General features: G+C 39.8%; 1 protein-coding gene across 1 annotated transcript in view; it reads right to left on the bottom strand.

Moving 5' to 3' along the window:
* The window catches only part of Spata16 (spermatogenesis associated 16), a 286,800-nt gene that overhangs the window by 156,283 nt on the left and 103,146 nt on the right, over positions 1-27,371 (bottom strand). Inside the window, exon 4 of the mRNA XM_028763601.1 lies at positions 14,859-14,948. Coding sequence (XP_028619434.1) covers positions 14,859-14,948 — 90 coding nt within the window. The remainder of the gene's footprint in view (positions 1-14,858; positions 14,949-27,371) is intronic.

The raw sequence follows: 27,371 nt of genomic DNA, 5'->3' as shown, positions 1-27,371 counted from the left end.
TCTCTCTCTCTCCCTCTCTCTGTCTCTCTCTGTCTCTCTCTCTCTCTGTCTCTCTCTCTGTCTCTGTCTCTCTCTCTCTCTCTCTCTCTCTCTCTCTCTCTCTCTGTCTCTCTGTCTGTCTCTCTCCCTCCCCCCTCCTCTCTCTGTTTATAGAGTCCAGAAAACAGTATTAGATCCCCAGAAGCTGGATTTACAGGTAGATGTCAGCCCAATTCTGGTCCTTTGTAAGAGTAGCCAGTGTTCTTAATCACTGAACCATCTCTTCAGCCCCATTGTTTCCGAGGTAGTTTCCCACGTCTTCAAAGAGCTTTTCACTAAAAACATTTATTTTTATGTGTTGTGTATGGGTGTTCTACCTGCACAAGTGCATGCCTAGTGCCTGTGGAAGTCAGAAGAGGGAAAATTCTCTGCAACTAGAGCAATAGGTGGCTGTGAGCCACAGCATGAGTGCTGGGAACTGAACCTGGGTCCTCTGGAAGAGCAGCCAGTGCTCTTAACCACAGAGCCATCTCTCTAGTCCCAAGATTTCTAATTTTTAGTAACAGCAGAAACAATGATGATAGCCTATTTAACTTGAGAGTGTACTATAATAGGCCAAGTATTTTGTTAGATGCTTGATATAAGCTATCTTACTTAATTTTCATAATCATCTGTATCATAGATGCTGTTATCATCACCAGGCTATGGAACAAAGCATGGAGGTCTAGTTCTGACTGTAATACTGTTAGCACCTGCACATTGAACCCTAATGCCTTTGACAGCCCTCAAAAAGCACCACGCAGCTTCCTTGACTTTAGTCTCCTCCACCGTTGGTTAAACATTGCTGTATTTGAGTCTCTACATCCCATCTTTGTAGAAAATGTGGGACCACATGGACATCTGATTGAAGGAGATCACAGTAAGCAGGCATAATTTCTTTACATTTAAAAAATAGGTATGGGGGCCTTATTTGTTCCCTTTTTACTGCCTCTACTCATTGCTTTTTCATGGGGTACATATATGTGTCCATGTGGGTGTGTGCACATGTGTATGTAAGAGCAGATGTATGTGTGTTTGAGTGAATATGAACAGCAGAGGTTGACATCAGGTGTCTTTCTCTATCACCCACCCTCTAGCCTACTTTTTGAGACAGTCTCTCATTGAAGCTGGAGTTCACTGACTTTGGTACGCTGACTGACCAATTTGCTCCAAGGATCTACCCCTTGCTGTGCCCGCCCCCGACCCCCCCAGTGCTAGGGTTACATGTTGTGCCTGACTTTTTAAACATTTACATTTATTTACTTGTGTGTATGTATGTATCATGGCATGCATGGAGAGGTTAGAGGACAACTTTTGGGGTTGGTTCTCTCTTTTCACCACATGAGTTCCTGAGATTAAACTCAGGTTGTGAAACTTGGATAAGATCATCTTTACCTGCTGAGATTTTACCATCCCTGTGTCTGGCTTTTTTATGTGGGTTCTTGGGATCCAAACTCAGACCCTAATTCTTACATAGCAGACACTTTCTAGACTAAGCTACTTTCTACTCCCCAATCAGTTTTAAAAATAGTTATTATTTTAAGATAGATCTACACCAGGAAAAAAATGTCTCTAAACTCTGCTATTGTATAGGCTAACATTTGCAGGTATTATACCAGTCCATGAACTTTATATTCATAAATTAATTTAGTAATGTTTAAAGGTTAACACAAATTCATAGAACGTTATTACTATTATCATGGCTGTAAACATTAGTGCAGAGTGTGTTTTTCTCCAATAAATTTATCAATGACCATACCATCAGCCAGGATTTTTAAAAAATATTTTTGGGAAGTAGGCTCAGATATTTTGGTCATCCTGATAAGCCCTTAGAAACAGTGATCTTGGGAGTGCTCACAGAACTTTGTTTATTGCCTTGCTTGTTCTTTTACTATTTGTGTTTATTGTCTTTCTTGTTCCTTGACTATTTGCATCTACTGTATTGCTAGTTCCTCAACCTAGAACTGACCTGAATACTTGCATGTAATTAAAATGCTATAAAAGCAAAGAGGAGGGGGTGGGGGGATGGGATAGGGGGTTTCTAGGGAGGGGAAATGAGGAAAGGGGATGACATCTGAAATGTAAATAAATAAAATATCCAACAAAAAAAGGAAAAAAATATTTTTAAATATGAATACCAACCCAGATACAAACCTTTCAATTTACAATGATTCCCTGCCTACTAGATATGATAACACAATAATGGCACAAGGGTTATGGGAATATCCAACCAACATGTGATTTGAGTTAAAGCCCACTCCATGAAATGGAGCCCATATAAGACACTACTTGGGTGACCAAGAATCTGAGACTAGACAACACTGCGACCCAGAGTAAACCCAAATACTACTGTTCTTTTTCTTTTTTTTAAATGAAAGGAGCAATAAAGTGACTCCTAATGACACTCTGAAAAAGTTTTAGAAAAGATTGCGAACGTTTGTAGTAATTTACTAATATCTGAAAAGCCCAAATGAAGTCAGCTTGTTTTTCTTTATCTGCTATTCTAACAGCAATACTTTTGTTATACTATTAGATAATTACAATTCTATAACTTTATTTTTCAAATACTTATTTTGAATTACGTGTCTCTGTGTAGATTTATACTCAAGAGTGTCCATGGAAGGCAGGAATGTTGGATTCCTTGGCGCTGGAGCTGCAGGCGGTGGTGGAGCTGCCTGGCATGTGTGGTGGAGCCGCCTGATGTGTTCTGCACACTGAACTCAGGTTCTGTGTCAGAGCAGCAAGCACTCTTGTCCATTGAGCCAACTCTCAAGTCCCCAGTTCTGTAATTCTAAGTCCTTGTGACAAGGCATGAGTTATGAGCCTGAAGCTTGACTGTCTTAACTTGTAAGGTGCCCTCTGAAATCGTACCCACCACAACTCTACTGCTCAGATGAAGATATCATCCACTGTGGTTGAGAAGTGCGACGTTTAACTGAGGCCGTGACCTATGACGAACTTGGTCTCTACTCACGTTGGCTTAGAGTCATACACCATGCACAGTAGTTTGGCAGCACAAAAAAGTGAGGATTAATACAGTTTTGTGATACCTATACTTGTGAAAGTCACCTAACAGTAGAGTGAATTATCACTGCCATCTCTCAACAAATGGCCCTCCTACATGTTTCATCTGACAAATGCCGGACCACACACAGCTCCTCTGTCAATGGCAGACAAGGTGGCCTCAGGAAAGTGACAGGTAGATAAAGTGTAGGAACAAAAACTAGCCAAGAGATGTTATTCAACCTATTCATCTGTGTATAGAAGAACTGATTTTACCTTTAAAAACCTGATGCTTTTTTAATGCCTTGCATGGTGAATGAATAGGGTTTTACACTTCTAATTGAATCAGAACTGGGTTCTGATGAACTCCCAACACTACTATCATCTCTTCAGAATCACTTGTCTGGAGTCTACCTGTCAGAATCTTCCTTTGCAAGATACATAATAATCTCATTTAAAATCACAGAGTTCCATGACACCAGCAAGCTGACAAAGCTTGCTCCTGCTTGCTGTTATGATCCTGCTCTGGAGTGACTGCTTGTCTACAGTCACTGTTTTATATCGCTAGATTCCTCAACACTTCACTTTATTTTTGGATCACTCCTTGGCAGACGGTGATTTATATATGCATTACTCCCAGCAGGATCAACTTGGAAGGAAAGAACGAGAAAAAACAGGAGGAGGAGGAGGAGGAAGACAGGAGTAAAACCTTTAAACAAATGCCTCACATGCTTGCTGGGTCTCATAAAACCCACCAGTTCCTTCCTCTAAGAACCTCTATTGTCCAGCTTCTCAGTGAAGAAGCCATGGAGAAATATAGCCTGATGTACTGTAAGTAACAGAAGCTATTGATTGGTCAAACGAGAATGTTTCTGAGGTCTCTTGATGCCCATAGTTAGCCCAGATAGAAAATTTTGTGCTTTGCTGAAGTAGTGATATGCTAACGTGTCATATTTAGGTGCACATAGCCATTAATTCCTAAGAGACTCAATGTTTTGAAGGTATTGTTGTGCACTTATCTATAGACCAGATTTCTAGAACATTGAAGAACTCTGAATTGTCTCCAACTTAGTGTCAAACAAAAAAAAAAAAAAAGAAAATCAGCTGTAATCACTAACCAATTAAAAAAATGAGGATTGATGAGTACAGGAGATCCATCTTGATTAGCTTACAAAGCTTGCATGGGGAGGGATGCTGGTTTCTGTGGAGATCCATTGAGAACGGCAGACAAAGCTTACGAATGATGCTGATTTCCATAGGGCAAACACTGACAAAAGAGGGAGGTTGAAGACAGAAGCCAGAGGCCTGAAACATGTAACAATGTATGCTCAGTGGCTCAGCAGAGTAGCTAGAGAATGCATTATGTGGAGAACGGAGGTTTATTTCTTATGGTCCCGAGGTTGGCTGAGAAGATGTCAACAGCCTTTGTGGAAGGCTTAAGGGCAAGAGAACACATCCACTCTCAGATGTAGTGGTGGAAGGAACTTGAGCAAATTCGCCTTTCTTAGGAACATCCTTCCTCAATTACTAACCTGTGCTTCCTATAATGGTGTCAATTTAGTCATGTAGGGTAGCCATCCAGCTCCAGACCTCCTATGGTAGGCCCCCTGGGGTTACACTTTCACGACTCCAAGATATCGCATTAGCTATGAAGTTTCCAGTGACAAGCTCCCATGTGTCATTAGCACTCAATGAGTAGTGTGGAGAGGAGGAAAACAGTGGCCATGAGAGGAAACAAGAGCAAACAGTGTCAGAAGGTCAGAGGGCAAAGGGAAGCGGTCAAGGCTGAGAAGTGAGCAAGAGGGAGACTCATAGTACAGCAACAACTGAGATAATTTTATACCATTTATCTATTTGTTACAGTTTTATCTCCAAATTCACTGTAATATAAAACTGCTCCAAAATCCAGTGCTTTGATAAGGACATTGTTTTTGAAAGGGCAAGGATAAGACAGTTTGGGATCGCTTGTCTGTCAGTCTCTTTCTTCACAATACAGCACACACTATAGGATATTAAATACGAGCATGGGGGGCCAGTAAGATGGCTTAGCAAGTAAAGGTGCTTGCTGCTAAGCCTAACAACATGAGACTCACCACTGGAACCCACACGGTGGAAGGAGAGAACTAATTTCTGAAAGCTGTCCTTTGACCTTCAGGCAAATATATATATGCACATGTATACACACACACACACACACACACACACACACACACACACACACACAGAGTCACAAATACAATAAAAAAGAAAGCATTGTAAATTAACCAGTAGGCTAGATCATAGTTAACTTAAGTTTTTGAACTGAACTCTGCACTGGAAATTTTAGTACACATTTAAAACTGGAGCAGAGGGGTAACGGGCTGCAAGCCCTGCCTCTTGTGAACTCAGAAGATGGACTTGTTTAATGCCAACTGGTTAGATTTATACATGCATTTTCTTACTAAGAGTTACTTTATTTTCCATTCTGTAAATGTAAAGCAATCCTACAAAGCGAGGTGAAGGAAGTTCAGACTCCAGACTCTGGACTCCAGACTTCATTAGTTTTTCTCTACCATAGTTTTTCTTGTTGTGAGATCTGCAGTCCAGAGTAGGTTAGCTGTTTAATGGTGGCTTCCCAGACCTCAGTTTCCCTAGCACCATGGGTTAAAGCAGAAAAAGTTGTCCTACTAAGTAGGAGTTGTTGAATAGCTGTAAGTAGTGAAAATATACTCATTCAATATATAAGCTTGATCATTCTCCATGAACTGAGAAACAACCCTAAGAATGATGTCTTCAACTTTTGGAATTCTGAGAATCCTTTAAGGTTAAAAACAGGAGTTCTGGGTAAGATGGAGGATCAGAAGCTGTCTCTGTGTAATTTGTTGAAGAAAAGTCAGAGTGAGAAAAAAAATAACAAACAAAACTCAAAGAAAACCAATGGACACTGTCTCAAAGAGGAGAAGAACTTGGAAATGTACAGAGAGACGTTGTGATGGATCTGAAAGGTGTGGAGAGAAAGGAGACACACTGAGAGCATTGCATTTAGCAGAGAGCTAGCTCCCTGTCAGGGGAGGGCAAACAGAAACCATACAAAACATCAGTCAGGAAGTCCTGGTAAAGACCCTGGCAGGCCACCCTCAGGACAAACCCCGGCCTTACAACCCTTAGGTCCAAGTGGCTGTTTGGGTGAGAAAGTAATTCCTGTGGTTGCTGGAAAGGAGAGTCCCTTCCCGTCATTCTGTGTGGCATGGAGGGCAGTTGGAGGGCAGTAGGAAGAAGGTCAGACTCTGACAGGAAGTTTAGATGCCCAGAAGCTCAGTCTACTCAGGTAAAGGGATGTGTAAGGCACAGCAATTCTGCTCGAGTGGTGGGAGCAGACCTCTTCACCTGACAACAGTCCTGCAAAGCAAAAAGCTCCAGTCTGAGGCCACTGGGCAAAGCAGCTTCTGGAGCTACCTTTCTTCTGTCATCTGCTGAAGGACCCATGATCAAGCTTATGTATTGGGACTCTGAAGGGCAGATGATCTATTTTTACATTCAAAATTACAGCCCTCCACTGGGGAAACTAAATGTCAGGTTGTCTTGAAAACAGAAAAACAGGTCCTCTGGCTGTGCACACCCATGTTGTTGCTTCTCATTCCCCACGCACATGGGGCACACTCTCAGCCAGAATCCAAGCCACCTTGAGGGTGCATCAGAAGGATTTGAGAACTTGCTTGGCCAACAGACTGCAGCTAAGTGTGGCCAGCAGAGGCCTCTGACATGCAAACAAGGAAGACACTAAAGTCAAGCCAGCTCTGGTGTCATTAGACATTTGTCTGACACTGGCCAAAGCTACAGCAGAGGTGGGAGTGCAGAAGTTCAACCCACCCCTCCACAGGCACATGACACACAGTCTCAGATGTCTGAAGACCTCAGATAGAGCTGCTCTCACATCAGATCTTTTTTTCTTGCATTCCTTTAAAGTTATAACATAGACTTAAAAATTTTTACTGTGTATGTTCATTTTACACGATGCTGCATTACATAAAACCATTTCGCACATATGCATGTTACATACTGAACATGCCCACCTACACTCACCTCTGCTGTTTCTGCTTCCTCCCACGAGGAACTCATTATTTCCCAGGGTATTTTTACTTCTACTCTCATGTAACGTATACACGCATGGTGTCTTGTGTCTACCTAAAATCTAGGAACCACAGATGAGGGAACAGATACAGTACGTGTCTGTTTGAGATTGACTCCCTTTGCTTGCCTTCAGTGAATCTATTTTTCTGCAAATGACTTCTTTTTGGAGAGCTGAAAAGTTCCACTGTGTATATATGCATAATTTTGTTTATCCATTCTGCTGTTGTTGCACATGGAGCTAGGTTCCATAAGTTAGTTCTTGTGAATGGTGCTGCAGTAAACATGGACTTTTCTGATTTGGTGACTCAGCTTCTTTTGGGTAAATACACAGCTATCTTGGATAAAATAGCTGGAACAATTTTAGCTTGTTGAGAAAGCACCACATTGACGAACACAGTACTGCCTTGTATACATTCTGACCAGTGTATACAACAGTACCCTTTATTCCCAGCCTCACCTCCTTCTGTAGTTTGCTTTCTGCCATTCTGATGGGAGAGATGGAACTGCAATGTAGGTTTAATTTGCATCCTCTGATGCTCAGGATGTTGAACATTTCTCTATCTTATTAGTTATTTGTATTACATTTCATTGTATTGTCTGTTTATTAGCTCACTTATTCTTCGGTTAATTTTTTGTTTAGCTGTTTTAGGTATTTGTGTATTTGTTAGTTCAGACACTAACAGGGACTTCATACATACTACCAGCAAAGGTTTTCTGCCTTCCTTTCTCTTAACCATGGCTTAGCCAAGGTTAACCAAGGTTAACCATGGCCTTAGCCTTCAGAAGCTTGGTTGTTGGTGTCATATTCAAATGACCTTCATCTTATTCAGAAAGTTCCTTCCCATGTGCTAATGTGTTCTCCCCACTTTTTCCTTTAACATTTCAGAGCTTCAGGCTGTTACAATGAGGTCTCTGGTCCATTTAGAACTGATTCCTTATATAAGGTGTTTTATTTTTCTACATGTGGATATCCAGTTTTCCCAGAACCATTTGTTGAAGGGCTGTTTCCAATGTATATTTTAGCATCTTCTCCAAAAATCGGGTCGCAGAAGTTGTCCTCATCTGCTCAGCATTGTTTTAACTCTCTGGGGTCTTTTGGGCTTCCACATGAATTTTAAGGCTTCTATTCCTTTAGAGAATGGCTTTGCTCTTTGGATGATATTGCACTGGATCTAGATTGCTTTTGGAAACATAGTTGTTTGCATAATATTAACCCCTGCAGTCCAGAGGCACTGACACCTCTACATGTTCTGTCCTCTACTGACTTTCTTCACTGGTTTCAAGTCTTGTGGGGGTCTTTTGCTTCCTTGATTAGGTTTATTTCAAAGTATTCATTTGTTTTTTGAGGCAACTTCTTTGGTTTCTTTTACAGTATGTTCGTTATTGGTATACGTGAGGTTGGTGATTTTTGTATATTGATTTTTTTTTAGAATCATGTCATCTATAAATAAGCATACTTTGATGTTTTCCCTTTTGGTTTATATCCTTTTCATTTCTTCTTTTGTATTATTGTCGTACCTAAGACTTCAAGCACAATAGAGAAATGGTGTGATGGTTTGTATATGCTCAGCCCAGGGGCACTATTAGAAGATATGGCCCTGTTGGAGTAGGTGTGGCCCTGTGGGTGTGGGTGTTAAGACCCTCATCCTAACTGCCTAGAAGTCAGTATTCTGCTAGCAGCCTTCAGATGAAGATGTAGAACTCTCAGCTCCTCCTGTACTATGCCTATCTGGATGCTGCCATGTTCCTGCCTTGATGACAGAGTTACCTTGGTCATGGTGTCTATTCACAGCAGTAAAATCCTAACTAAGACATACAAACACCCAGGGTTTGTTTTTTGATTTGAGTACAAATGATTTGGGTTTCTCCCTCCTTAGTATAATGTTGACCTTAGGTCTGTCAGACACAGTATTTGTTATGTTGGGATAAGTTTGGTCTATTCCTAGAGTTTTGGGGGCTTTTATGATGAAAGAGTGTTGGATATAGAGAAGACCCAGATTAATAAAATTAGAGATAAGAATGGTGGTTATTATCCCTAATAATATTTCATCTAAATCCATAAGATAATTAGGGAATATTTTGAAAATCTATATTAAAAACTGGAAAATATAGAAAAAGTAAATAAATCCCTACATACATATTGCTTACAAATTAAATCAAGAAGACATGAGAATATAGACTGACCTACAACAAGCAAACAGTTAAATCAACAGTAATAAGGACATGCCTAGGGCCAGATGAACTCACTGACAAAGTCTATCAAACTTTTAAGTAATGGGTAAGGATAAAACTCCCCAAGCTGTTCCATAAAACAGAAAAAATACACTATGATTAAAGTCACCCTATGAAAGTAGCATTACCCTGAGATCAAACTGAAAATGATACACACAAGAAGAAACTATTATTCCACAATGAATATTGATGCCAAACTTAATAAGATTCTTACAAACCAAATTCACAAAGGCATGAAAAAACATCTTCTATGATAAGGAAGGCTTCAGGATGCAGGGATGGATTAAAATATACAATCAAGTAAATACGGTAACCACAGAAACTGATTCAAAGGTGGAAATCACAATATAACCTTAATAGATATAGAAAATGCATTTGATAAACTTCAATATTCCATCACAACAAAAATACCTAAAGAACAGGTGAATTGAAGGAATATATCTCAGTAAGTTAAAGGGTACACATGGAAAAAAATCAGAAGCAACATTATGCTAAATAGAAAAACAACCTTAAAGCATTTCTTCTAACATCAAGCTTAAGATAAGAGTGCTCACTCTCTCCATTCGAATTCAATGTATTTCTAGAATACTTAGTTACAGTAGTAAGGTAAGACACAGAAATGAAAGGAATATAAATAGGAAAGAAGAATCCAAGCTATTCTTCTTTCAGAGACCTGGTCCTTTAGATCAGTCAATATCAGACAGTAAAGACTCCACCAGAAAACTTGCAAGCCACACTAACACTTTCAATAAAGTAGTTAAGACACAAAGTTAAAATTCACATACCAGGAGCTTTTCTATATGTCAGAGATGAACTTACTGAGAAATAAGGAAAAAAATTGTTTACTATAGCTTTAAAAAAAACCTACAAAGCCAACTAAAGGACCCCCTCAAAACAGTCTAGGGAGAGGGCACCAACCTATAAATAATCTTAACCTAAGCATAAAAGACTTTTGCAATGAAAACTTTAAGATGCTGAAAATATTGAAGAAAAAAAATAGAAGACCAAAGGACCTCCAATGCTCATGGCGGTCAGAATTAATATTGTGAGAATGGCTATATTAATTACCAAAAGAAACCTATAGACTAAAGGTTAATTCCTATCACATTTCCAAGAGATATTTCATGGAACTAGAGAAAAAAATAAATTTCATTTGGAAGCACGAAATCCTAAGAGTCGAAGCAATTTTAAACAGAAAGAGTAATGTCAAAGGGATTGCAATATCTGATCTCAATTATAGTACAGGGCTATAGTAACAAACACAGCGTGGTACTGGCACAAAATAAATCAAGAACCAGAAAAGAATAAAGGAACCATATATAAACTCACACACAGCCATTCCAAATGCTGTGCCATCTTAAGAAAGGAGAAACTGAAGAGATTGTTCACTAGGTAAGAAATGTGAGCTGCTCTTCTAAAGGACCCAATATCAGGTGGCTTACAAACACCAGTAACTCTAGCTCCAGGGCTATTCAGCACTGCTGGCTTCTGCACTCACATGCATATACCTGCACACAGGCACATAATTAAACTTAATAAAAATAAAATTAATAGTGCATAAACACATAAGCAATTATAGAAAATAAAACACATGCCTAACACACATGCACATGCACACAAGGCACATCACACATACACATGTACATTCACACACGCACACACACACACACACACACACACACACAGTTAACACTTGATGCTCTCTAGAGGAACTGGGCTCAGTTTCTACGACCCACATGTACATTGGAAAAGTGACAGCCTCTTTAACAAATGGTGCTGAGGCAACTGGATTTCCAGTGCAAAAGACTGAAACTGGATCCTTGCTTTACTCTGTGTGGATATAGTTTTAAATGTATTAAATATGTTGACATAAGACATGAAACTTTGAAAACGCTACAGGTAAATATAAGGGTAGCATATCAATATATCCACATAGGCCTACGCTTTTTGAAAAGAACTCTAATAGCCCAGGAAATGATACCAGGGATTGAAAGGTGGAATTAAAAGTCCTCCTCACTGGAAAAAAAAAAAACCAAAAAATGAAAAATCCCTTCCATTGGCAGAGTGAAAAATCAGCCACAGAAAGGGAGGAGAAAGGAAAGTGGATGGACCCATAGATCCTCATCTTACACAAGATAAGCCAGCCTCAGAAAGATAGGTGTTAAATATTCTTATATGTGTGTTGACTTCCAACTTTGCATATACATGTTAAGGATGAGAGGGGAATGGGGTACATATGACACAAATGCAGCAGAGGCATGGGATAGACAAAGGGATCCAGCAAGAGGCAGAGGTGGGAGAAAGGAAGGGCAAAAATAAAGGCAAATTATGATGGCACACGTGTATGAAAAAGCTCAGTGAAAGCCACTCTTTGTATTCCAACTAAAAATTGCTAAATATATTACTAATAAATATGCAACTGGGTGGGGTCTGCACATATCTTTAATCACAGCCCTCAGGGAGCAGAGGAAGGCAGATCTCTGTGAGTTTGAGGCCCATCAGGTCGACATAGTAAGTTCCAGGCCAGTCGCAGCTACACATGACAAAGGAATCTGCCTATTGTAAACCTGGCTGAACTGCCCAGCCAATTCCAGTAGCATTCTTAGCCCTGTTGGTGAGAACATGTATGGTCATGGTACTGTCCTGGGAATCCTTCTGTCCTGTTTCTTTGGAATCCCTTACTCAGAAAGGTGGTCAGACTTAGACCACCTCAGTTATTCAGCTTCTAAGAACTTCCTAAACATACTAAAAAATGGGCTGAGCAATACAGTACCGAGAATTAGGGGTTTTGTCTTGACTATTTCACAATATAAACATTGGTTTTTATTTGGTGTTTGTCAAGTCCAGAAACATGATTACTTGACACTACAGGAGACTTGGTGTGCTGACTTTACAGATTAGTTCAGTACTATATTCTTGTAATGCATGAAGCAAACTATCCAAATCCTGAAGCAACTTGCTGATAACAATAAATGCTGCATGTACTGGTTTATATTAGGCAGCCAGTGTCTAAGCAGATACATAGAACAGGTGTAAGAGAAGATGCTCATCTTTACTCAAGTGGTAGTCCTGGAGAGCGTGACTGATACTTTATGTGAACAGCTATAACTGCCGAGGTAACCAAGGCATTTCCTGCCTATGGTGAGAGGCTGAATGTGATAGCAATTGTGTCTACTTCTCTTTTGGGAAAAGTGCACAGCAGCATGACCAATGATCATCAGGAACTGCTTGGAGCTTCTTGTCAAGTCATCATCCAACAATATCAAACAGATCCACCTACTTCTCTGCAGGGGACAGGGCAAGAACAGTGGAATTACCTGTGGCAGTGTTGTATGACAAATGTTGACACATTCCAATTTTCCAACTCATTGCTTGTTTTGAGACCTGTAATGACTTCTGGTCACTACTTTGGCTCAGTTAAGTTTGATAATATTAAGATATAACCCATGATTTGTGGGCATCTACCTTTTTACAAACAAAACCAACCAACTAACCATCCAACCAGCCCACCAAGCAAGCAAGCAATCAATCAAGCAAGCAATTAATCAATCAATCAAGCAAGCAAGCAAGCAAGCAAGCAAGCAAGCAAGCAAACAAACTTGGATTTGTGCATTTCTTGGTATCTAACTTATAAATTCTCCCCAAGCTTCTAATTTCTTCAGTTGTTTAACAACTGTCTCCATCTAAATTCCATTTTAATTACTTTGTATTTCAAATTATCACAAGCAAACCCAGGATAGGCTTTGTACCTGTTGCAACCTGGACTTCAGGTTGTAAGTTTCTATGGATCTTTAGATTGGATCACTGCGCACCAGTAAGGCACCTTTTATAGGACACTTTTTGGCTGGAACTTGGAATTAACATCTTCTGTGTTGAGTTAGCAAAGTTTAACAAACTCCATTTGTGTGTGTGTGTGTGTGTGTGTGTGTGTGTGTGTATGCACTTTTGTAGGTAGGTCTCTGTGTGGCCATCAGAGGTCAACTATGGGTGTCTTCAATCATCTCTACCTTCCTTTTTGAGATGGGAGTGTCTTTCACTTAATGTGGAATTCACCAACTCAGCAAGGTTGGCTGGCCACGGAGCTCCAGAGGTATATTAGTCTCTTCCTGCTCACCACTGAGATTTGTGCCTTGGGTCTATCACATCCAGAGTTTTACATGGGTGCTGAGGATCTAAACTCAGGTCTTCATGTTTAGAGGACAAGACCTTTACAAATTAAATCATGTCTCCAGACCTTCAAGCCCCCCTTTATAGAATCATTTACCCAAAGAATTGTCTCTTAATTTTCTCTTTCACACAGAAAAACATGTCTCAGGGACAACCCAGTGAAAAAAAATAAAAACTAGGAAGAAGGTATACACAGTTCAATAGAAAAAATATATTCAACAAACGATATATGGAAAGTGGAGTGTAAAGAGAGTGATAAAGATGTTTTTCACATTTCAAAGTGGATCATAACCCGCAAGTAAAATGTTGTATTGTGTGACTACAAAACTTGAGCAGTTGAGGATAACTCTACTGTTCATTTCAGCATCTAATGGTGTTCACAGCCATCGCTTATGAGCTTCTACCTATGTATGGACCCATGTTAGACAGGTGGACTGACCACAGTGTCAATGCCATGGAACCATTTTACTCACTCCTTAAAGAGAATTTTATATATAAAAATTTATATATGATCTAAAGGCAATAGTCACCCAGAGACTAGACATCTTATGTTTAGTCATACAGATTTGATCTTGGGAGTTGTGATTGGATAAATTCTAAAAACTCTTTACAGGTTTTTTTTTCCCACTGAATTCCTGGAAATGGCCAGATAAAAGAGTAGGCTTTTGTACTTTAGGAGAAAAGGAAAGTTCCTTGAGGAAAACGGTCAAAGAGAATGAACCAGCATGTTGAATTTGACCCTGGGAGAGAAACAACCTTGCCTATGAAGTTAGAACAGGCATGTAAGCTGCTATGTGACTCCTACAATTTTTTTTTCCAAAAGTGTAGGTTCTAGGACGGAGAACATTAGTTACTGCTTCACTTGGCTTCCTTTCAAATAGTGACGTCCAAGAGATAACAATCTTCACAATTTTGGGCTACCCATCAGGTGCCATTTCTGTAGACATGGACTTTTGGCTTGCTGGAGTCCTTCCCCTGATTTGACTTCATCTCCACAGCTCGAGTCACAGAACTGTGTCATTACAGTCAGAACATCCTGGAGACTCCTGAGGTCAAGTTCATTTCTAATATCTATGGAAGTCTTCCCATCATCACTAATGACCTAATGGCTGGAAAGTTTGAATTTTGCTAAGAGCTATGAACATGAAATAGCTTTAATTAAAGAAAAAGATACTCAATAATTGTTGGCTTGACATTTATAAGACAATAATTCGGGTAAAATCATATTCCATGAGAGAAATGGAATGTCCTCTTATGCTATTACCAGAATCTGAGGGTAAAATTAATTTAACTTTAAATAAATCTTCACAAAGTTGTAACAAACATACCGGGCAGCTTCTGAGTATCTCTCCAGACATCTAAACACGGCTGCCTGACGAAGATGGTTTCGGAAATAGGCTGGGTTTAAAACGATACTCCTGTAAAAAGATAAAGGAAATACAAATGCCATTAGATTCCTTAAAGGACAATTACCAGAAGTGTATAGGAACGTAATCACATGTATTCAATTTTCGATATCATCTTAAAAGGAACTAATGAATGAGATCTCTTCTGTGATTCGTCAGAGAAGACAAACAAGCCAGTGTGATTGAAAAACAAATTGAATTTGCATCACAACAGCTACTTGGCAGCACTGAATTTATTTTTATTGATGTGATAATGGTAAAGCAAACATACCTAACGTACTGTATATACCACATGATGCTATTTGATTTGCTTATGACAATATATCAGTTGTCCATCATAGGCCATTTATGGTATGCCTTCTTTAACATTTTTATTTTAACTTGTTTTCATACACCCGTGTGTCTAAAACCTTGCGCACGCACTCACCTCTCCTCTCCTTACCACCCTGCTCCTTTGTTTCATGAGGAATTTTACTTCTACTTTCATTGCATGCACTGGGCTGGCCACTTTGATGAAGGGGTAGATTGCAAACTGCTGAATTTTCGATAAAAGGAGCTTTAATTAGGGGTCAGACTCATTTGAATTAGTTACTGAGGCTTTGTGGAAGGTGTGATGGCACATGGGGGGAGAGGCTGCGTAGCTCAGCTGAGGGGACTGGTTTTGGCCTTGCCAGTTTGAGGAAGGAACTTCCTTGGTTCAAGCTTCCTTTTCTCTTCAGTGTAATTACAAGGCTTGACTTCCAGAGAGGCCGGTAATCACATGTGACCTGCTGCCTATGGTGCTGTATCCTAGAGTTCTAGCATTTCAACCCAAATCCAGTTGCAAAGATCACATGTCTGCTGTCTTCTTTCTGCAGAGATAAGCTGAGAGGAATTCCTCTTCCTTGCTTCTTCCAGAGCTTGGCAACATTCAAGACATCTGAGAGAATGGGGATCTGGGCAGATGCAGTTCACACCCGTAGTCGATATCAGGGAGACCTCCATTACAGAAGGTTTCAGATGCACCTTCTGCTATACTAATAGATGTGGGAATTCAGATGTTAAAGAGCCAGCAGGCGATTACTAAACAACACTTCGAAAGACTTCCCATGGGCCCATGATGGGAGTTATTTGGAACTGGTTATTTATTGGAATAAACAGTTGACTTTCATTGTGAGGGGTTCCAAGAGCTATAAACCATTGTCTCAAAAAACGCATATAAACATAGACGGCCAACTTCCGAGAATTCATGAGACTCTTTTGGTCCTAATCATGAACTTGAGGGTGAAAAACTCACGGATTAGAATAATTCCATTCTCAGAAACATTACAGAAAGGAAAGAAACCCGCTGTATCTAGCCCATGACTCTTGGTAAGTCACATGATGATGCGGTGACTCACTCCAATGACACAAACGGAAACCGGGGAGGTTAAGGAAACTCTAATTAATAGCAATTAATAGCCACAGGTCTCTGTCGCTTACTGACCTGCCTCCTCCTTAATGGCTTCTCAAGCAGAGGAGTCCCAGTTAGCCAGAGAAGGCTGTGTATTCCATGAGCACTGATTTGTGAACATGAATATTTATTCTCCAAAGAGCAGGGAACACTTGTTTTGGTGTGAGATCTAACTTACATGTAGGATTCTTAAGAATTACCACAGGGCTCACTTGATACAATGTAAAGCCGCTGACAGTACCTACCGGGCTCACTTGATACAAGGCAGAGGCCACTGACTGCACCCACTGTTAATGCTCTGAGGTAGGTAGACACCCACTGTTAACGCCCTGTCAGTTCAGATAGAAGCAAGTTTCTAAAGCAGGCTTAGTGCCCCAGTCTTCTAAAGGCAATCCTTAGACACAGCCAACGTGTTAAAGAACACAGTTCTGTCTCGGATCCTGGGTTTTCTGGTTCTGACCCGAGTTTTTCTTCTGCATCCTAACTGTTCCATGCCTTCATCTACATGTGTGTGGCACACATGTTCAGATGAGGCTGTTCAATGAGTGCACATTGCTAGTCTGTAATGCAACGTCCTGCTTCTCCTAAACAGTTTTCCGAGAATCTTGCTCTGATGGACAAATTGTTTTTGACAAAAAAGGATTAGGTTGAAGGATGGAGGGCTGTAAGCAGGAATGAGGGAAAAGTTAAACAGGCTGAGAGAGGAGCAGCGTGCAGTAAGAGTAGCTTTCCATGTGGGTAGGTAGAGAGACCACGGAAAGGGGACAGCATGGGGACCATCCTGATTTTTATAAACCACTCGTAATTACGAACCTTCTGTGCTTCTGAACAAATACTGAATCAGATGTTGGTCTATTGTTAGGCTGGTCTGTGTTATTTTAACTACAACCTCATCCTCCCTGAACCATGTGATTCCCCACTTAAAAGTGGGGCTCCTAAAGAAAACTCAGACCCAGTTTCCCCCATGAAGGTGACATCATACAGGGACGTTTAGAAATGTTGGGAGCGAGGTTACATCCGTCCAGCCATTAGTTTTGACCCTTTTGTTGTAATTGCAGCTTCCCTGTTGCGCTTCTGTGAGAGATTTGGCAGGCAAATGTTAGTCCGTTGGCAAAACCTTAGTTTCCACACTCTTATTAATTTATTGATGCTTCTCCAAATGACATGTCCTCTTAAAGATCTATTTTAGGATTCGTGTAACTTTTGAGGGAATGATGACTTGTCCCTTCAGATATCTGATCAGTTACCATTGACGCTCTGTGGTGAGGCAGAAGGCTGACTAGATCAGAATGGACAGTCTCCCCAGGGCTACCATAGGGAAACTGTAATTGTAATCAGGACAAGGCCTCTTCACTGATTAGCCTCATTTTCTTGCACAGGGAAATGACTCTGATTTGGGTGTGTTGATGGGGCTGCTGAGAAGAAGCAGACATATGTCAGAGGGAGTTACAGGAAGCCCCGAGTTTCTGAGAGAAGAATGGAGCTGGTGTGAGCAGCAGGCCCTGGTTACACATTTGCTTGTCAGGCTCACGTTAAAATAATAGATAGGATCATGTAAAATAATAGATTATGTGGGATAGGAGCTTATTTTTTAAAATTAATTTGTAGTATGTGGTAGGTAGCCGTATGCTTTTTATGATTTCTATTTGTGGATGCCTTAACATTTATCTCTGTATTAACTCACATAATTTGATGTGTGTTCATCTTGATCTATAAAGTGAAACAGTGTCGTCAGAATGTTTCAGCCTTGTCTGTGGCTTCTTGATTCATTTGGCAAAAAGTTTATTTTTATATCAGTATTGTGTACTGAGGTCCGAGGCACACCTGTACCTGGGGAGGACTTGACACTCCATGCTTACTGTGGCCTGTCTTGTACTGGGATGGAAACTTTACTAAGTATCCTAAGTTTAGAATAAATACCCTTTATTTGCTGGAAGGGAAAGAGCTGGCTAGGGTCTTCCTTGTGAAGAGCATTTGTTATTATAACAAACTTATTCTTCCTTATGAAGTTTATAATCTTTATCTGCTTAAATTGAAGAAACATGTCTGGCTGAGCCAGACATGGAGGGGGAAGTAAGAAGACACAAGTTGAAGGGGATGCTGGGATACATAGAGAGATCCTTCTCAGAACAGACCGAGAAACAAATCCACGATAAATACAAACAAAAGCCTTAAACAAAACTAATAAAACCAAAACGTGATTTGATGATTTTCATTTCAGTAAAAGTCAATTTTGGTATAGTGTTTTCTTATTCCAAAATGGGATACATCTTTTTCTTAAACAGTTTTTATGAGTCTCAGTAACATTTTAACATTTCATGTTTTTAAAATGAATTGGGATATTGTACAAGCTTTAATGTCTTAATTGTTGAGATTTTAGGATAATTATACAATTTCTCCCTTCCCTTTGCTCAATTCAAAGCCTCCCTGTATCGCTGCCTGCTCTCTTTCAAACTCATGCCTTATTTTTCATTAATTACTCTTACATACACGTGTATATGTCTATGTCTGTGTCTGTGTATATGTATATACATGCATTTGCTTAACATAACTTGCCCCTTCTGTATGATGTTACTTGTATGTATATTTTCAGGGTTGACAATTTGGTCCTGGATAACCCATTGGATAGCCTATGGGATATTTTTTATTTGTAATTGGTTAAATTAACAGATGTAGATCAAGAGAAAAAGGGCTACCTATTCATCAATCAAGTTTTTCATTCCACAACTTATTTTTCTTTTGTTCTCAGTATGTTAAAAAATGTGTGTTTTCTTTTTAGCTTTTAGTTATCTATCCCCCTGACTTGAGCTTTGATTCACAAGAATAATGAATATATTTTATTTTGTTTGCCCATGGCAGTTCCCTCTAGATAAACTCTATGGAATCATACAGCATATACTTTTTTCTTCAGTGCTGAGGTGTAGATGCAGGGCCTCATCCACTGCTGAGCACTTTACCACTGAGGTCTGCCACAGTAGACAGCCTTGCTTGGTATAGCATCTTTCTCTGTTGTACTGCTTTTGCATCCACAGTTGCACAGTTAACTTTGCTTTCCTTTTTGCTCTTTTAAATTATCAGTGCATCCCACAGTCACTTTGGTCACTTAACAACTGATGATGTTTGGTTTTCATTGAATAAAATAGCTGCACACACCCAAAGCTTTACGTTTCATTTCTTTTAGGAAAACACCTGGGATGAGCATGGGGCCATCCCGTGGTGAGCATAGGCTTAACTTTGTAAGACATTGTCAGTTCTCTTACCAAAGGGCCTACAGTCCTCAGCATTCGCCCCAGGGGTGTTTGCTACTACCAGCCCGGAGCTTGCAATCCTCCTGCCCCAGACTTCTGAGTGACAGAATTATAGATGCAAGTAACCATCAACAGATCTTGCACCACAGATACATCTCTGTATTGTTTGACGTGAGTTTCTTTTATTTACTAATTTATTTTTGTTTTTGAAAAAAAATGGTCTTACTATGTACTCCTGCCTAGCTTAGAACTCACTATGTAGAATAGTCTGGTCTTCCACATGTAGAGGTCCACCTGCCTTTGCCCCCTGAGTGATGAAGTTAAAGGCATACATCACCATGCCTAGCTTATTATTTAATTATCATTTTGTTTTAATTGTGTATTTTCTTTTTCTAGTGCTAGGAATTGAAGCTAGGACCCTGTGCTTAGATAAGGCGTTCTATCGCAGAGCCCCCAAAGCTTTGGCAGCATTCGTGCAGGGTATAAGGCAAAGGGAATGGATGTTTGCCAGTGCTTCTAGATGTAGATGTTTTTCCTCTCAACTTCATTTTCCCCCCCATGATTGCTTAGAACTTTGAAATAGTTTACTTTTCTGTATTTTACAAAACATGGTATGATAGTTGTTAAAATTGTCCACTGAGATTTTTAAATCTTCACATAAATTTAGGGAGCTTCGATATCTTCACAACATTGCATCATATAATCAGTAAATAGATTTCTTCACAATTTAGTCTTCATTTCTCTTCTTGATGTCTTAGAATTCCTAGTATGAGAAATCTTACACAAATAAGTTAGATCTGCCCCAAAGTACTTGATGTTTTCTGTTTCCATACGGGATAATGATCTTTAAGTTTTGATTTCTCTCTGCTCATTGCTGACTTAGGGAAATGGAACTGATTTCTTTGGACATTGATCTTGTACTTTGATATATATTTCTAAGGGCATTTACTTCAACAAGCGTTCCAAAGATATTTTAGCATTTTCTACATGGATTGCGATATCTTCTGTAAATAAAAATGCTGCTTGTTTTTTTAATCTATTGCTTTTAGTTCTCTTACTTCCCTTTTTGCGTGTTTTAGAATGATTAGTATATCTTTTTATTGTTCATGTCTTGCTTTTATTGTCTTAAAATCCTCTCTACTTCTTAGACGTGCTCTTTGTGATTCCCCTCTTAATTCTGGAAACTTCTCTCCAAGTGTCCCTTTCCCACGCCTCATCTTTCTGTTTCCATCTTTGTGGAAAATTTCTTCATGACACCCAAGCTGTGTTCAATGTGTGGTTTGATTCATGCTGGAGAGTGCATTCTGTATCTTGTTGATAGGTGTGAGAACCCTTGATATCTTTCCTGAGTGAAGACAGGTGATGGTTTCTCTCCTATGGGTGAGAGTTTAAGCTTTCCTCTGCTTTGGCTGCAGTGAAGGCAGGGCAGTTTACCCCTTTCTCCAAAGAGGATATTTGCTTCTAGTTCTCCACCAGAAGCCTTGACTTTTTCCTGTCTCTGTGAATGTAGTCGTTAGTGTCATGTCTCAGGGACCTGATAGAGATATACTCCTGAGACAAACCCTGGTTTACTCCCCCAATAAGGAGCTGAAATCTTTTAAAAAATAGTTGGGAGAGCTAAATAAATGTGAGAATGTCTGGATTATGAACTATTTTAATCTAAGCAGAGAACAGGATCTCAGAGGGAAAGATTGTGACAATATGATGGTTAGTCACGTTATTCAGTAGATGATATGCAGTTAAAATGTGGTCCAGATTATCACAGAAAGGGCATCTCAATGTTGTGGCCTGCCATAGCCTTTTTGTAGCCATATCCATTTAAGACTAAGATTAAAAATGAAGTGATGGCTACAAAATATGGCACACATATTATATAAGCAAGAGCCAATACCACTGCAAACAGAAGCAAAAATCTCCAATGATCAGAACTAATTCAAAATTAGAAGCTTATTGAGTCCTGTCTTAAATTTGCTAGTGTAGAAAATGGTTGGATATTTTATTTGACTATACTCTGTGATACAACAATATATATATATATATATATATATATATATATATATATATATATATATTCATGCCAAATCAATAGAACAATACTATTTCCACATGGCAAGAACTATTTTCACTTGACCACATAGTCTCTTGAATGATCTAGCTCTGAGAATGTGAACAGATCATCATCATATTGGATCGTGTCTGAAATGTTTAACTGGTCAGGAAAACAAGATCTGCATAGAAAAGGTCAATATGTTTAGATAATGAAATAGTATTCTTCTGAGCCTCTGTGAGCATTTTCAAATTCATGGTCTTCCATGTGGAAAACAGGATTATTAGTCTACACAATGCCAGATGAGGCAGGGCAAAAATCACTGTCAGGGAATTACAAACAGTGCAGTTCATCTTAAGGATGGACTTCTTTTTTTTTTTTAATTTTTTTATTGGATGTTTTATTTACATTTCATATGTTGTCCCCTTACCCCATCCCCCACCCACCCAGGAACCCCCTATCCCCTCACCCCTCCTCCTTCTTCTCTGTGGATGTAACCTCTATCTACCCAACCCACCTCCCCACCCTCAAAATTCCCACCCCCTGGGGCGTCCAGCCTTCATGAGGTCAAGGTTCTCTTCTTCCACCTATGCCCAGCAGGGCCCTCCACTCTTACTTATTCAGGTGAAGCCCTGGATCCCTCCCTAAGTGCTCCCAGGCCGGTGGTTTAGACCCTGGGAGCCATGGTTGGTTGGTATTGTTGCTCTCCTCATGGTGCCGCAAATCCTTCCAGCTCCTTCAGTCTTCACTCTAACTCCTCCATTGAGAACCCCATTATCAGATCAATGGCTAGTTGTGAGCATCTGCCTCTGAATATGTCAGACTCTTGAAGACCTCTGAGGAGACATCCATATCAGGCTCTTATCAGCATGCACTTCCTGACTTCCACAAAGGATGGACTTCTAAGGAACTCATCCAACAGGCTTTGAAAGACTTTCCTTTAGGAAAACATCTAGGTGGTATTTAGAACACCATCTGTCAGGATACTATCAAGAAACTCCTTACTAAGTGGGAGATTAGGCAAAATAACTTTCAAATATCATATGGAATTCTTTGCAATGCCTTATTCAGCACTGCAGAGGCTCTTTGAGTTTTCCCTCCTTGAAAGTTTTCTTTACCAGGTTTCCCTGATGTAGTTCTGTGGATGCTGATGGGAGCAATAGAATCAATGACAAAAGATAGGCAAGTGGCCACTGCCTGCCAGTGAGAAGAGTATTGCTGAAACCCTGACATCAGGCAAGCATGTCTTCTGTAACCCTAAGTATGGATGTTTTCTGTTGACATGAGCTTTCCTGATGTCAATCCTCTTGACCTACCTTCCCTAGTGTTGAGATACCATCAATCCCCATCATGTTCAGCTGTTGCTGCCTGTCAACTCCAGTGGCAAACACTATTTTCATGTTTTAAGGCTGTAAGCTGACCTGCCTGTCCTCCAAGGCTATTTGCCATACAGCCACCTTTGAGAACAGCAAGGGCCATTCAATGCATCGATGTAAAATGAAAAGTGTGGTGTGGTTTCAGTCATTGCCTTATATAGACATCTGTTAGGATGTGTCCATACTGTTACACTCAAAGAATAATAAGAAGCATCCATCACAAGGCATAATTAAAGGCATCACAGAAGGAAAATCAGATGCTTACCATCAAAGAGAAGGTGGGTACAGCAAGATTGTCTCCTAGAACATGTCAGGTTAACTCAATGTAAAAATAACTCAAGGAGACAAATAAAACAATCCATACATCAGTTGTGTGTTATCGGTATTGAAGATTTGTGGATTAAAAAGCTGAAGCAGGCAGCTGTGGAAGAACTCAGGGAGAGGTTTACAAAGCAAACATCTGATATGGTATCTGGCTTGACATCATTACGTGCAGTAGGCTGCTCCCCAGAGTAACAAATTCTGGAGAAGGTGACACAGCAGGAAAACACACTTAGCAGAATTCAAGTGTTCACTTAAGCAGAGTGTGCCAGTACATTGTAGGTTATACATATTGTATCACAGTTATCAAATCTGTACAAATTCCTAGATTTCAACAATGATAGTAACCGGTTAATTAAAGAACAGATCAAGGACTATAATTTTTTTTTATAAAAACTATAAACTACTCACTACTGAACACATAAAAGATGCTTCACATTACTGATCCTTAGGAAACAAGATCACAGTGAGGTAATCCAATGCACAGAATAGGTGCAGTTAGAACAAACATGGAAACAGCAAGTGCTGGTAAGGATTTGGGGGGACTGGGATCTGTATGTGCTGTTTGTGAGAAAGTCATGTGATGTGCCCACCATGGAAAAGAGGGTGGCGCAAGTCTCAAGCTAGAACGACAATTACTGTATGGCCCAACAATATATCTTTCTGGGTGTATCCATGTGATAGGTGGTTTTAATTCCCATCTGGACACAACCTACATTAACCTGAGAAAGAGCCTCAGTGGGAGATTGTCTATAACAGTTTGGCCTGTGGGCTTGTTTATAATTGTCTTGATTTTTAATTGATATAGGAGGACCCAGCTCACTGTGTGCAGCACTACTGCGTAGGCAGGATGCCCTGAACAGTGGAATAGAGGAGGAAGCAAGCAAGGGAGGATGTATTTACTGCTCTTCTCTCAACTATCCTGCAACCAGCCACTTGACATTATGGTTTGACTTCCCCACAATGAGAGACGTGACCCAGAATTCTAAGTCAAATACTTTCCTTAAAAGTTACTTTTTGCCGTACATTTTATCATAGCTACAGAGGTAAATATAGAGTAACATCCAAAGAAGTAAAAGAAGTGTTTTGTAGAGCTATATCATGTTTATTTCAGTAATCAAAAGGTTTAAAAATTTAAGCATCCATTGCTAGATAAGTGGATAAGAAAATACAGCCTACACACAAACATACACACAGAGAAAAATGAACACACATATACAAACACACACACACACACACACACACATACAAACACACAAATGAACACACACACATTTGGACACACCTGAAAATATGCACAGAAATACATATGTACACATATACACACATAAACACATACAAACACACACATACATATGAACACATATACATAGACATATAGGCATGTACACATACAGACATATGTATAATACATATACCTACATATACAATATGCACAGATATGTAAACACATACACACATATTCACATATCCATATATATATGTGCATGCATGTTACTCAGCTTCAAAAATCATAACACACTCTGTGATGTGGATAAAACCTGAGAAATAAGCACACAAAGAAACCATTAGTATCTGACCTCCTTGTTGTCTCAGTCTGTTCCGTGTTACTAGAACAGTTCCTCACATTGTGTAGTTTATAAGCAGTAGACGTTTGTCTGTCTCATGTTTTTGGAGGCTGTAAAGTATATGACCAGACAGCTGGATGTAGTGAGGATCTTTTGGTTAGTATAACATGGTGTCCCACCCATCCTTCCATTAGGAAACCACGCTGACGAGATTATAAAAAGTGGTGTGTGTGTGTGTGTGTGTGTGTGTTGACAGTATGTAGCTGCATCTCACAATTGCACAACTATTTTTAAGACAAGGGCATTAGACTGTTTATGAAAGTAGTCTGTGTGATATAAGATGATAAAGGTCCCAATGGTGTGGTATTGAAGATTAAGTTCTATACTATAAACACCGGGGACAATTAGAACCACAGCATGTAAGGGAACTACCTGGCCCAGTTCATAGGTATTGAAATGCATTTTCTGAGTGTGAGAGGAGGAGGGGACTGAAAGGTTCCTGTCTCAGGTGAACAGATTGTCTTAGGGATGTATTGCTGTGAAGAGACACCATGGCCATGGCAACTCTTATAAAGAAAAATGTTTAATTGGGCTTGGCTTATAGTTCAGAGATTTAGCCCATTATCAGCATGGTGGGAAGCGTGGTGGCATGCAGGCAGACATAATCTGGAGAGGCAGCTGAGAATTCTACATCTGGATTGGCAGGTAGCAGGAAGAGACTGCCCCAATGTGCCTAGCTTGAGCATCTGAGATCTCAAAGCGTGCCCCACCCTCATGACACACTTCCTCCAACAAGGTCACACCTAGTCTCACAAGGCCATATCTCCAAATAGTGTCACTCCATGTGAGCCTATGGTTTTTTTTTTTAGAATGAAAAGAGTTCTGGAGATGGTTTACACAGCCATTAGAATATGCTTAACAGAACTGAACTGTGCATTTAAAACTGGGCACGACTGTGTATTTTATATGTATTTGCCATCTAAAGTGTAAACCAAACAGACAATAATTGAATGAGGGAAGCAAGGTTTAGAACAGGGAAGGCAAAGCTGGATGAAGTTAGGAAATAGAGCACACATTTCTTTCTATTTTACTAGTAGCCAGTGGGAAAAACACAACCCCCTTTTAAACAAGCGGTTTGCTCAGTTCCTATTGTTCTTGTTGTATAATCACAAAAATCAGTTTATTCAAAGATGTCTAATAATGTAACAATCTGTTCTCTCTGAAATAGAGTTATAGAAAAATCAGCAAGTACCCCATTGTGTCGCTTCTTTGAGACTCATTCAACATAACTACTGATGTCAGCGAGACTGTTGGAGTGTGACAAAACCTACGTAAAAGCAAGCACCAAATGGGGAAACAGAGAAAACACAAAACAGAGAGATATATTTTATCTGGTCACTTGTTTTCTTATTATAAATGGCTAAGAATTAGAAGTAGATGCAAAAATCAAACGTAAAGCCTCTCGTTTGCTCCTAAGAACTTGGAAGTCCATGAGCTCAGTTTGCATATCTCCCATTGGTGATCCAGACATGAAAATGGCAGCACCTAATTTAATTTACACAGCAGGAATGGAACTATTTCATAAAGTATCAGAGCATAAAATTAGAAATAAAGGCATTGGTTTTTGAAATAAGAAAGCTGCACTAGATTGCTGTCAAATAAAGCATGGCTCTTCCCGAAAGGGAGCAGAGGATTTTTTTTTTTTTTTTTTTGAGGAGCAGGAGAGTGAATTCTAACTTCCCAGGAAGCTACCACCTGGATTCACCCCTGGCTGCCTCTCCAGGTCTTTGTGAAACTACACCATGGAAGAAAATCAGTTTTGGAGGACTCAAGTAACTGGAACATTATTTCTCATGTTTTGCACCTAAAATTATAATTAACTGTAAGACTAATTACATGTGGAAGAGTTGAACCATGCTATTATCCTAAATGAGCAACACCGTGTTTCTTGACATTATCAAGGAACTATGAGATAAATACTTAAATTGCTACACTGTCACAACACCAAGCAAGGCACAGTCCTAATGGAATGCTGCATGGCCTTGTTCTCATTTCAGACACAGTGTCGCCATGGGCTTAGGCTGTCTTCCAACCTCAGCCTGCCTAGTGCTTGCTGAGATAGAGAAGGAGGTAGCATACTACAAAGAAGAAGTAGGCTCCGTGTGTAAGCACATTTTATGCTACACTTTTGAGTGTGATATTGGCCTGCTTTCAACAGAATGATGACCCAGGGTGCGAGAGAAAATTTAGTTGCTCATCAAGACCACAGAATAGGAACCTGGAGGAGGGCTCCTAGCCTCGGGTCTCTATACCTCTTCATGCTAATGACCATTGTGAGTGAACATGCATCGAAACACCATAAGAATAAACATGCATCTCTACTGGAACTTGAGAAGTGGTCAGGGTTATGCTTCTTGACAGTAGATAATGTTTTTTTTTCCTC

Source organism: Grammomys surdaster, unplaced genomic scaffold (assembly GCF_004785775.1).
Source record: "Grammomys surdaster isolate TR1022 unplaced genomic scaffold, NIH_TR_1.0 62, whole genome shotgun sequence".
NCBI lineage: Eukaryota > Metazoa > Chordata > Mammalia > Rodentia > Muridae > Grammomys > Grammomys surdaster.
Note: the sequence above shows the minus strand (reverse complement) of the source record. Positions and strands in the feature narration are given on the sequence as shown.